Source organism: Channa argus, chromosome 9, assembly GCF_033026475.1.
Source record: "Channa argus isolate prfri chromosome 9, Channa argus male v1.0, whole genome shotgun sequence".
Lineage (NCBI taxonomy): Eukaryota > Metazoa > Chordata > Actinopteri > Anabantiformes > Channidae > Channa > Channa argus.
Window position 1 is genome coordinate 14846700 of NC_090205.1, and position 13100 is coordinate 14859799.

The 13100-nt window shown below is 38.9% G+C and overlaps 1 protein-coding gene across 1 annotated transcript; it reads left to right on the top strand.

The window, feature by feature from the left end:
• Positions 1–1087: 1087 nt before the first annotated feature.
• On the top strand, positions 1088–9296 carry chn1 (chimerin 1). Its single transcript, XM_067517218.1, has 7 exons — positions 1088–1817; positions 2972–3056; positions 5837–6010; positions 6531–6608; positions 7236–7373; positions 7958–8063; positions 8478–9296. The coding sequence occupies exons 1-7, from the start codon at positions 1566–1568 to the stop codon at positions 8647–8649; spliced, it is 1005 nt and encodes a 334-aa protein (XP_067373319.1). The 5' UTR covers positions 1088–1565; the 3' UTR covers positions 8650–9296.
• Positions 9297–13100: the final 3804 nt, after the last annotated feature.

The following is a 13100-nucleotide window of genomic DNA, read 5'->3' on the forward strand; positions in this document are numbered from 1 at the left end:
CCCTATTGTGATGCTGTATTTGATACTTCATTTGCATGCACACAACATAACGCTTGCATCAGTGTAAACCTGAAGCCAAAGAACACTGAGACAAAGGATTAAAGGATAGAAAGGATTGAATTGCTGGCAACAGGGATTGAATTGTAATACAAATGATTACATTTATGGATGTAATGGTTCAGGATATGGCAAAGTGAGTTTATTTATAAAGCTTTTTTTTACATCAATATCAAGTGACTCACATAATGTAGATAAAACACTGATGAAGAAATTTAACATTAAAGAACATAAAAACACAAAATGCATTTGTATGCATTTTATTTAATTCTTTTTGGTGTATGAATGGAAGAAAAAATTCTGCATGCGGATCATTGTCCGCATGTTGATTTGGCCCAATTTTTAGGCCGGATGCCCTTCCTGATGCAACCCTCCCGAAATTCTACCGGGCTTGTACTGGCACCGCATGGGTTGTTAGGGGTACATATAGCCAGTACCAGAGATCGAACCACTGACATTTTGGTCCATGGATGACTGCCTTAGCAACTGAGCTACAGCCACATCTTGCTTACATTTTATATTTATTTTTTTTATTAATTTAATGTAGTGTTTTATTTTAGTACAGTGCTGTTAAATATATTAAAATAATCTTATTTCTCCCAGTGGAAAATTACTTGAACATAAGAATTAGAACATGAATAAGAAATGTATTTTATGTTTATGAAAGCTGGAGCATCACTGTTTATGAAAGTGTGTGTTAATATCAATGATGTCATGTTTTGTGTGTGTGCGCTTGGTGCTTTTGTGTTTTTGCTCTTTGTGGTCCCAGTCAAGACCAGTTTCTGTGGCAACATGGTTTTGAAAATAGCTTCTCTCTACAACGGCCCACTGCTGTCGCAAGTTCTGCAGGCTGCAGCCCACTCTTGATGCATGACTCATTCATCGCTCATTATCATCCCACTCCCATTTCATCCAACCCAGGCTCCCCTGCTCAGATATCTGATGGAGATGGTGTGTGGGGGCGGGGATGGGGATACTATAAAGCTGGTGTATCCACGCTGTGATTGGCTGGTGGGCTCCATTTAATCTGCTGTGACTACTACAGGGTCTTCTCCCATACTCCTCCCCCTCGCTCTGCCCGCCCTGACAGCATCCGTACACAACAGTGTGCTGTCTGTGTTCCAGGGAGAATATCAGCTCTGCACAGGGAGGAGAGGATTAGCGTAACCACTCAGCTCATCTGCATACACGTTGCCAGAGAACCACATGAGCGCCCAGGGCTGCACCTCTTTCATATAAAAACTGGCACTGCTTTCACAGAGGCTCCACTTGATCTGCTGTCATCATTGTGACAGGACTAAATGTTTATTTGTTTGTTTTTTTACTTTGGACTCTTTTAAAGTCAAGACTCTTTTCTCATCATTTAGATTTGTTGTGATGTCTTTTTTAATTGAGACAATGTCAACAACATTGCTTTTTAGAGGCTTGCTCTGAACATCAAGGAGGTTTTTTTTATTTGTTTTACTGGGATTTCCCCCTCATTTTGTTTGTGAGACGACAGCACCAGAATGCCATCTAGAGAGTCCTGCAAGGTTCAGCAGGAAGAGAAGTCTCTGGTGCAAAAGGCCAAGCGAGAAGCCAATCAGGAGGATATCCTTGTGGCAGCTCTGGGGATGAGGATGGGGCCACAGAAACCTCCAGCCACTTTCTGGCAGCCACTTAAACTATTAGCCTATTCACAGCTCACCTCACTGGTCCGCAGAGCCACACTTAAAGAGAGTGAACGGACATCCAAACCTCAGAAAGTCCACAACTTTAAGGTGAGACTGAATCAAAAAACTCAGTCAGTTATTGCTAATGTTGCTTTAATGTGGCCAAGGGGCTGCTTCTCATGCTTCTCTTGTGGAACGTGTGGGGTTGGGTGGGGGGTGTTGCGGAGTGGGAGAGAGGAGATGGAAAACAGAGGGGTTTGGGTCTTTCCAGTGAGCATTTGTCAAAAGAAAATCTGTGGGGTGGTGTGGACCACTGCTGTTAGTTTGAGTACCAGATGGAGAGATTAGGCCAATGGAGAAGGCAAACAGTGGAAGAGTGTTTCTTATTTGGCTCAGGCTAACTCTGCAAGTTTGGCTTTTGGATGTGTTCAAGAGCAGGGAGTGAAAAATTACCTTCAATGCTTTTAAACAGCTGATGCTCACTTTTCTCTTGCTGCTGCTCAGATTACTTGTATAGATATTTGCTACAGTTTGGCATTTTTTAAGTGTTTTGTGTTGTTTTTATTAGTATTCACCATCAGTGTTTGCAAAATTATTATAATTATCATTATTATTGTTATTATTATTGTTGTTGTTGTTGCTGTTAGATCATGTTAATTCAATAACTGAATAACTGAAGTATGTGGTAAATTAAACTGAAACATGAAATGGCAGGTGCAACTCCAGGTCACAGTCAGTTAATGATTTGTAACATGCTCATCACTTTAACAGAATGAAAATAGCCAGAAACTAGAAGTTCTACACAAAATGGCTTACCTCCTGCAGCTGCCAGTGATTCAGAGTAGAGAAGCTAGTTGTGGCTTGCTCTTGTTCCCAGAGGCCTCCCCTGATTGGCTGAGCTGTTGTTACCTGGTGGAGTGTGGGGGATTCCTTCCCCATGGCTTCTACATAGCAAAATTTCCTGACTACTTGTAGCTTCACTCTGGCGAAGTGTCTACTTTGCAATGACGACAAAGCCCTCCCTGCATGGAGTCACTGCAGCACCGACTTCAGTGTTCTCAGTGAGAGGTTGTATTTGAACAATATTCCTCCTTCACACACAGATATTCCTCCTCCTCTGCCTTATTATAGATTGCAGCACCTACGGGTCTTCTGGCCTTTAAAAGAAGAGGATGGGTCGCCTGTGGAGCAAAAAGCTGCAATCCCCACTGTTATAGCTCTTCATCACTAATAACGTGTCACTGTCCTGATCTCTGTCATAGGTCCATAGCTTTCGGGGCCCTCACTGGTGTGAACACTGTGCCAGCTTCATGTGGGGACTGATGGCTCAGGGGGTCAAATGTTCAGGTACATGTTGTTCTCAATTACTGTACATTAATACACTTTTACTTAAAGTCATCGATCATTTCACAACTCAAACATTCATAGTGTCTATTATTATATGTGTGTTTCTCAGTTTTTAGTGCATTGGGAGCTGGATTATTTTTAATCTAAAATCCCAGAAGTAGTTTGTGGATTACGGGTTGTAAAATAGAGAGAAATAAAGACTTTATATCTCTGATGTAACAGATATGGTACACTGTGTTAACCTTTATATGTGACCTACTTTTGTCTTCACTGGGTTTCTGAATGAGCTAATCAGTTTAAGTAAGTGGAAGAAGGAGTTTTTCAAGATGTCTGTGCTGATATGTTATTTTAGAATATCTGCAAGTAATTCTTCAGACTTTTTCTCAAAATATTCTTACATTTTATGGTTGGCTATGTTCTCCTATCCTGTTTTCAAAACAAGGGCAAATCCCGATTCCCACAGAAATATCCCCCACAGTGTGAATTTTGTTAGGATTTTATAATTGTTTTTTAGCAAATATGAGTTTTATCATGCACATGTTCCACTGTGTTATTATTTTATTAATATTTATTTTTTATTCAATTTTTTGCATGCCAAATACTCAGATTACAGATGTTCCCTTCCCTTCCAAAAATAGCACTGTAACACAGTCTGATGTATGTCTTTGATGTTTTATTGATGAAACAAAGTGTGTCACACAAATCTGCTGTAGCTGTGAAATAAATTATTAATGATTTTGAAAGCTAACAACAATGAGATAAAGGCACATGCGCTTGGAAAATGTTTTTATCGACTCCTATATTGCCATTCCTTTAGACTCGATCACAGCTACTAGAATCTGGGGCAGCGAAGTCTCACATGATTCTCAGATTTGCATACCAAAAAAATTTCTCCAACCCCCTTTTTCTTTTTGTATCTGTGAACAGTTTCTGGCCAAGTGCCAGGAAGCCAGCCTCTGCTTTAGCTTGTTGTGCCACATTTCCTCATCAGAGTCCCCCCCGCCCCAGTCTCATCCCATCATGCCCATAAAGGAAAACAAAGCTGGCATGTCTCTTTAATGAGGAGCAGAGCTCGGAGCGTGGGGAAGAGCTCTGTTTCCACACATATTAAAATTCAGCAGCTTCAACCAAACAGCTAGGTCAAGCAGCTCAACCCCTGTTTAACTCGAATACGTGTTAGAAAAACCAAACCATGGAAAAACACGGCAGTACTTTTTGTCCTCACTTCCAGTCACAAAGGAACTGGTTTGAACTGGTAACTCTGCCGGTTAGACATGGTGATAATGTGCTGATTAGAAATTACCAGCCAACCACCATTAAACATCTACTCAGAGCCCTTTAGTTATAGCTGAGCTGCAGCCTTCTCTCCACAGCAGCACAGACAGAACTGACAGTGCAGTAAAACCATTGATTCTCTCCCGACTCCTGGTGTCCCTTGGGCCCCTGTCTCACCCTCACCAACCCCACCTGGGACCCAGGGCGTCAGTGTGCTCACACAGACATCAGAAACTCAGCAGGGTTGTCTCTGTTGACAGGACCCCCTCTATTATACTGCCTGTCTCATATCCTTAAGAGAATCATCTCTTAAGGTAATTACATTTCTGCATCAGTGCATATAAATGCAGGCTGCTTGAATTTCTCCAGGGACCCATATTAATCAAAATATTGTCCTGCAGAAGCATACAGTCCTGGCTTTCAGAAGGAGATTTTTACTTAAAATTGAAAGGCGGCATTTGTTTTATGGGGAACAAATTTTTCATGGTTTGGGAGTAAAAAAAGCACATGTCATTTGTCAAAAAAGCCAGAACTTAAAGATGGCTCCCAAGATCCAAGAGCGTGAAGATTTTGCTCCATTTTAGTCTGGGAAACTAGGTCTCGTGTAGCCTGCAGCACCTCAGTTGCTGCTTCCACTACCATTGTGTGTGAGCTTAGACTTGGAAAAGAATAAAGCACACAGCGATGCTGACTGTCCCTCCTCCAGGCCACAGCATTTCCAGTGCTCCTCTAATTCCTTCTATACATCTGTGTTACAAAGCAGTGCTGCAATCTGTCTGTGCATCTGCTGTCCACAGCCTCCTCTGTTGCCAACAAGGTGAAACCTGCCCTGAAACAGCTGTGTCTCAGGCCTCGTCCGCTGTGACAAAATGCAAAGACTAATTATATAAATAGATAGATAGATAGATAGATAGATAGATAGATAGATAGATAGATAGATAGATAGATAGATAGATAGATAGATAGATAGATAGATAGATAGATAGATAGATAGATTGAGAGATAGATAGATAGATAGATAGATAGATAGATAGATAGATAGATAGATAGATAGATAGATAGATAGATAGATAGATAGATAGATAGATAGATAGATAGATAGATAGATAGATAGATAGATAGATAGATAGATAGATAGATACATCCCTCTAGATGTGACTTTAGATCTATTCAGTAGTCAAGGTGACTCCAATGCCACGTGTGGTAGATAGAAAGCAGCTCTCCAGCAGTCCTGTGACATTTAGGGACATATGTTGACCAAGGGAATTAACACTCTTCTACAAGCCAAAACACACATGAAAATCCTTATCAAAATGAACCTGGTGTTGAATGTGAATGTGCATAATAGTCCTCAGATTGGAGATTAAATGCCCAAACTGCCAGAAATAATTCTGTTGACTTGATATTTTGGTATTTTGTAGAGCTAAGAACATTTCAGTATATCTTAAATTTTGACATTTTAAGAAAATGCCTAAACTAATTCTGTTATATGTCATTATTTTTAGATTGTGGTTTGAACGTCCATAAACAGTGCTCACCTCTGGTAGCCAGCGAATGCAAGCCTGACCTGAGACACATTCGTAAAGTGTACAGTTGTGACCTCACAACTCTGGTGAAAGCTTATAATACTACACGACCAATGGTGGTGGACATGTGCATACGAGAGATCGAGTCCAGAGGTTAGTAAAGGATATTTGTGTGCGTGTGTGTTTGCGCGTGTGTGTGTGTTACTTAATTTGAGCTGTTAAAAGTCGGATGACATTACTAACTGAATTGATGTTTGTTTTTTGGGGGGGGTTATTTTGATGGAGGGACTCACAAGAGTAATGAGTGTGCTGGTAATTGTAAATGTGTAATGAGGAATACATTAGTCTGTTTCCTGCTGCCTTAGTTGATTGCATTTCAGTTAAATCATTCGACTATGCAGGAAACTCACTACTTCCTCATTGTTTGCCCTCTAATGTACATCTAAGTTTGATTTATGTCTTTATTATTTTGCCCAGTGATGCAGAAAACTGTTTCCCCATGTTGTTCCATTGTGTGACACTGTTAACATTTTATCCTTCATTTCTAATGCATATTTAAGGATTTTCTTAAATTACCTGTGGTGATACACAGTATGATGGTGAATTTTTCACATTACCTGCGACAGCTATGACAATCTCTGAACAGTTGTTTATTTCATGTTTGTTCCTCAAGGGCTGAAGTCAGAAGGCCTCTACAGAGTATCTGGATTCAGTGATTCAGTGGAAGAAGTCAAGATGGCATTTGATAAAGGTATAGATTGATATAGATTTCTGTCAATGCTCAACATGATTATTGATATTGCATGTTTAAACACGTTTGCTTAGGACACACAGAAGATTACAGATTGATGAGAAAGTGGCACAATTGTGAAACTTTATTGTTCATCTGGGAGAGGAGGGGTTTTATGTGTGGACAGGGAGGGGGAACCTCAGGGAATACAAACCATCAATGTACTGACATTGTCTTAAACATAACTTAAAAAAACGGCTTTGTTGGGATTTAGTACTAGACTTAGTGAGAATGAGCCTGTCTCGGCCGAGCACAGTGTGAATTTTAACTGCAGGAAAACCCTGCAGCAGTGGGCCTAACTCCCACCCAGATCTGCATGTGGGAGATCATTCATGACAGAGTGTCATTCCAGCTCACAGCACTGTGATGTTCAGTCTGCCAACACAAGTAGGGCATGGCCTGCTCTGGAAAGCATGCAAACTGGGAGAAAGTCAGAACAAAACAGGCCAGCCAGTTGATAGAAGCTACTTTGTAAATATACAGTTAGAGTTGATTTTTTTTTAAAAGGAAAATTCTGCTGACATGAGCAATTTTTATAGTGTGAACATTTTCTTCTTGTCCTCCTTATTCCATCGCACACCCTCACAGATGGCGAGAAGACAGACATCTCAGTCAATGCCTATGAAGACATCAACATCATCACAGGTGCACTGAAACTGTACCTCAGGGATTTGCCCGTTCCTGTCATCTCATTCGATGCTTACCCCAGGTTCATTGAGGCTGCAAGTAAGTTGCACCTGGACAAATTAGTTAAAAACACACCAGTTTCAACTGGAGTTTATGTTTGGCTCTTTTTCTTTGCCTCACAAGGTCACAAGTGGGTCACATACAGATCTTTATCTCCATAGTATCATGTGTTTGATCGTTCAGGACTTGCTTTGCTGAGTTTAATAGCTGTGAAGGAATTTAATTCAATAATGATGTCAATGTTATTGATCAGTTTATAGTTCTGTTGTGTTGGACTATATTGTTTTGTGCTCTAATTAATGCATATATCTTCATGGAGTCTCCCATCTCAACCATACATGTAGAACTCATGTCAGGCACATTATTTAGAGAAAGAAATGTATTGAGTGTTAATTGTCCTCAAAAGCCGAACTATGAAAATGCAGTTGTTTCTGGCAGCCTTTTGATTTTTTAAAACTGTCCAAACACATTCAAATCTAGGCACCAACCTTCATACCAGATAAAATGTCTAACTCTGATTGTGCACCTAATTTGCTTTTAATACACCAGAAGAAATAATACACTGATTTCTGATTTGAGTGTATTATGGTTACTCTAACCGTATAAACCTGTCATTTTGCCAGAGCTGACAGACCCAGAGAAGAAGCGTGAATTGTTCAGCGAGGCTCTTTCTTTGTTGCCACCATCACATAGTGAAACTCTCAAGTACATCATGACACACTTAAGAAGGTGAGTAGTTTAGTCAAACTGTGCAATAATTGATGGGTTGTTCAAAAATGTAGAACTACAGCAATATAAAATATGTTTTTATGTTTGCGATCATTTTTGAATTGACTTTTTTGTTACTCCCACTTCTGCAGGTTGAAGGCCATGAGAAATGATTATTGTTAAATTATAGAATCCTTAATCAGTTCAATTAACTGTAACAGTCTGTACTGTTATGTTACCTTAAAATAGTGTTGCAACTTATGTCTTCTGTCTGTCACAGGGATGTATTAAGTATTAGTTGTTGGTGGGGAAGGCTTTGCTTAAATAAAATAATGTTCTGCTCACTCCCACATCAGAATAATTTTCACATGGCTCCTAATCTCTTCTTTACTTCCAGGATCAGAGAATGTTTCTAACTTTATTTCATGTTTTCAGGGTGACACAGAATGAGAAATTCAACCTGATGAACGCAGAGAACCTCGCCATCATTTTTGGGCCAACCCTCATGCGTGCACCAGACATGGATGCCATAACAGCACTGAATGACATCCGCTACCAGAGACAGGTGGTGGAGGTGCTCATTAAAAATGAAGATGGACTCTTCTAAATACATATCAGGACTTTTCTAGAACAGCTCTCTAAGCATTCTTTTGAGAGAAGACATGAATAGCTGTTTGTTAAATTGACTGATATCTTTTTTTAATGCCCTGTGTATGGATTAGTGCTGACCTAACATCTTTCCTCCCCTGTACTGGGTGTGGACGATGAACCTTACACTTGTACATACTTTATGCCTCCCCATTTCTGTCGGGGGATTTTCAGAAGCTGAAAGGCCAGCATGCATGCTGCCAGGTCTTTGTTGCTTTGTAGTAGTAACCCAGCATGTCTTAAAGATAGTGTAGTGCTGTGCTTTTGCTTTTGTGTGTCCAGTAGTAGGTTTAGTCTACATTTCAAGCTGCTAGCTGTGCACTTTTATCTGTGAAACCGATGTAAAAATAAGCTACTGATTTTTTTCTGTGGTAATTTTTATGACGCTGTAATTTTTTATCTTCCCAACTGTTTTTTGTAGCCTTAGTTCTTAGTGGAATGAGCCTTTTCCTGCTAATGTGTTAAAGCTGGTGCATTTGCCTGACCTTAAAATTTTTGTTTTGAATGAATGAATGAATGAAAATTTTTACTGTAATGTTTTTGTACCCAACTTGTGCATGATCACTTTATTTATTAAACCTTAGTCTGAAACTAAATGCTTAAGGAGTTGTCTGACTTGACATAATAAAAGATTTTGTCAAAATGTTTGTAAGCTACATTAACACATTTCTATGACCAACTGGGGGCAGCAGAAACATGTCATAAGGGTTCAAGTGGGTCATCTAGCCACCTGGTAATTCAGAGCCCAACATTTAGTCTCTTTAGTCTGTTTTTTATTTTTTATAGGTCTCCAACAGCTGCTGAAGGAAATGCATGGGTCTTTAGCAGCTAGATGATTTGCACAGATACGATGGGAGTCTAAAATCATGCAAATTTTATTGTTGCCTCTGAAATCAGTGAGTTTCACTAAGGTCAGTCCAGTGTCTCCATACTCTTGCCTTAAAAGAAAAGTCTGGCAGTACTTTACATTTCTCATATTGTTGACAATTCATATGAAAAGACCAACACTGTTACTGAACTGAACTCTCTAACAGCCAGAGCTATAGTTTATTACTCTTTGCATTAGTGTGTATTGTTGTCTCAAACAAGTAGTAGACTGACATATTACATCATCGCAGTTCTGCAACTTTCATCATGAAAAAAATAGGTATCAAAGTTGTTTAATTTATTTCGGATCAGTCCCATATACAATTGTTTTTAATCCAGGTTAAGATCAAGGTTTAGTTAATCCTAATCGATACATATATAATATCTCTAGAAGATAATTATACTGTACATATGTGTTAAACACACACATGTGTTTTGAACTATCCTCCTGTTATATACAACAGAATAGGTCATATGTACTAGTCCCTAAAAACAACGAACCAACTCTTTGGTGACACCTAGAATCTGTCTTGAACACAAGATTGTTGAGTAGCATTTGAATTGCCTAGATTTTGGCGGATGGGTCACAAAACATAGGACTTTTCCACAAGAGACCAGAGTTTGAGTTTAGTGTGACACATCTGCCAAAGATTGCCATAGGAACGAATCCTCAAACCTGGAAATTAGATAGCATTTTTCTCATTTTAAGTCATAAAAAAACTCTCTGCTTGTTCTATTTTTAAGCTTATACATGTCTTCAAAAAGTTGGCTGTTAACAAGTGGCTAAATAAGACTATAAAGGTTGTCGAGAACATTAAACATCATCCCGCAAAACAAATCTACTCACTAGTCCACCTTTACAACCTTGTTAAGCTTTTAACTTGGGATCCACAGCTGGATCAGGTCACTGATCATAAGTAGAAAGGCTTCTGTAGAAGAGATAGCTAAACTGCTGTTCATAGAGCTTAATAATGGAGGATAGGTTGGCCTAAAAGCCACACTTCACAATGATATAAACCCCTCTGAGACACAGTCGCAGTGATTCACAGTGAGATTAAAGACAAACCCACAATACCTAAGGCAACGCCACTTATGTACTTGGGAGACTGTTAATTACTGGATACATGTGCCAACAATGTCACAAGATATTTATGCATTTTAGGTTTAATTACCCACAGGTTATTTCTTTCCACGCAATTTCCAAAAACCAGCCATGCACAGCCATCAGCGGATTCTTACATGTTCAGCGTCTCATGCTGTTTACGTTGTTTGATTGGTGGTTTTCTTTAACCTTTTCTCAAATCATACCTTTACTACTGACATGATGTATAATTCTAGATTTTATTTTATCCTATGTTATCTTAGATTCATGTTCAGTTACTCTTAAGGTTTTTGCCTTAATTTCCTCCAAAGCTATTGAGAAGCAATCACTGCTTTACATTTAATCATTCGGGTGTTGTGACCACCTCACACTGAGCTAATGTAAGCTAAATTCAGACTTATCTCTGGGGATTGTGTGGCAAAATTGAATTTTTATCCAGCTGTTTAACCTCGCCCGCTATATATCATTTCTTTAATGACTAAACAACACCAATAAAACTGTGAGGCTTTCCATCACTCAGTTTGATGCCGTGATAAGACCAAGCTGCAGTAATCTTTCCAAAATACATTATGTGGTGGATGTGGCTTTATCACAGTAAGGAGACTAAATTTGAAAGACTGGGATCCATCAGATAACTGACCTTTCTCTGCTGACTGAATAGTAATATTTTCAAAAATTGAAAAAATTGAAAAAATATTACATTCACAGGTAATAACTGGCATTTAGATGACACACTGGAAAACCTTACTAAACAAATAAATAAGAAATATTGTTAGATTTTTCATTATATGTCCTGTTAAATTTTTTTGGTCTTTTATTATTTGTGCGTTTAATTCACACAACAATTTGCTTTTGTATCTGCATCTTACAAACCAATAAAAATATTTTAAAAATATAAAACAATAAGCTTTCATTGTATTAAAGCTACAAAATAAGACAAAGACATAGTAAAAGAAACAAACAGTATAATCTCCTCAATAAAAATTCTGACCCTCTTAATCTTCATCGAGGCATGAACAGTGTGTGGTCCAATGTTCATCCACCCCCTATTGATATTACAGAAGCAATTTCATTCATATTCACTGAACATTTAATCACTCACAGAGCAGATTTAAACACACAGCTGATAGTCCTCTAGAGACTAGAAATGCAGTGTGAGACCTCAAAGTGTTGTAATTAACACTCAACAAAGCTCCAGCAGTATCTGCCTGGGAAGCAGTTGACCAGATTGAGTGATGCTTTGTCCCGTGTTATGAGTTAGAGGCTGCAGACAGGTGCTTTCTGGTAAATTCAGGTGGCCTGAGTGACAGGAGAGATATGACAGAGAGACAGAAAGAGGATGGTTTAGCCAAATCTCTCTTAATTCAGACATTGCCCAATGGTCATTTGTCCCTAAGTGAGATAAATGAAGCTTGTGGTTGAGTGACTGGCTGATTGAATAAATTGGAGATGTGGGGAAATTGAGTTGCCTGACCCATCAAAGGACCAGCAGGGTGGACAACAGCTGGGCAAAGAAGGGAGGCATGGGTGAAACACCTGGCCTACAGGAAAAAAGATCATAAGATAATTTTAAAATGCATTTTTAGATGGTAAGCTGAATTTGAGAAACACCATGAGAACACATGTAAAATACAATATTGGTTATTGGATGTTGGTATTCGTCATCCTCACTACAAGACAACATATAACAGCATGACAAACACAGTCAAAGTGTTCTGGTAAGATTTTATTATCCTCTGGGCAAACGCTTTGGGATTAACACCAAACCCGTCCTGTGGTGATTTACAAACCGAGGACAATATTGTAAAGCACACTGTCTACATAGGAGAACTCAGAACTGACTGATGAATGCAAAAAGTTAATTTCTTTGCATTCTTGTTTCCTCCGTGTTCACTCGAGTGTGAATGGTTGTCTGTCTGTGTAGGTCTCTTTGTGTTGGCCCTGAGATAGACTGCCAACCAGTCCAGGGTGTAGCCCATCTCTTGCCTAATGAAAGCTGGGATAGGCTCCAGCCCCCCATGCAACAAAAATCAAATAATCATAAACCTTAAACTAGACACTATCCCCAAAATAGGAAACTAACCAAAAATCAAAACACAGGTAGACAAGACATTTTAGGTATTCTAGTTTGCACTTTTGCCATAGCAGACACAGAGGAGCCCTCAAAGTAGTCAAAAACATTAAAGTCTGACCATGAACCAGCTAAGGTAGATCATCCAATTTGATCAAAAGCAATACGTACAGTACTACTTTAAGATACATAATAAACATGACTGAATTTATTTATTTATATATTTTATTTTTAAAATATAGTAAAGCCTATAAAACCATAAACATCACACAAATTAAAATTATCCAACACACTATGTTCATACTGCACAGAACAAAGAGAAAAAAGAATGTATACATATCTTTGAAATTATTAACAAATGAGGAAACAT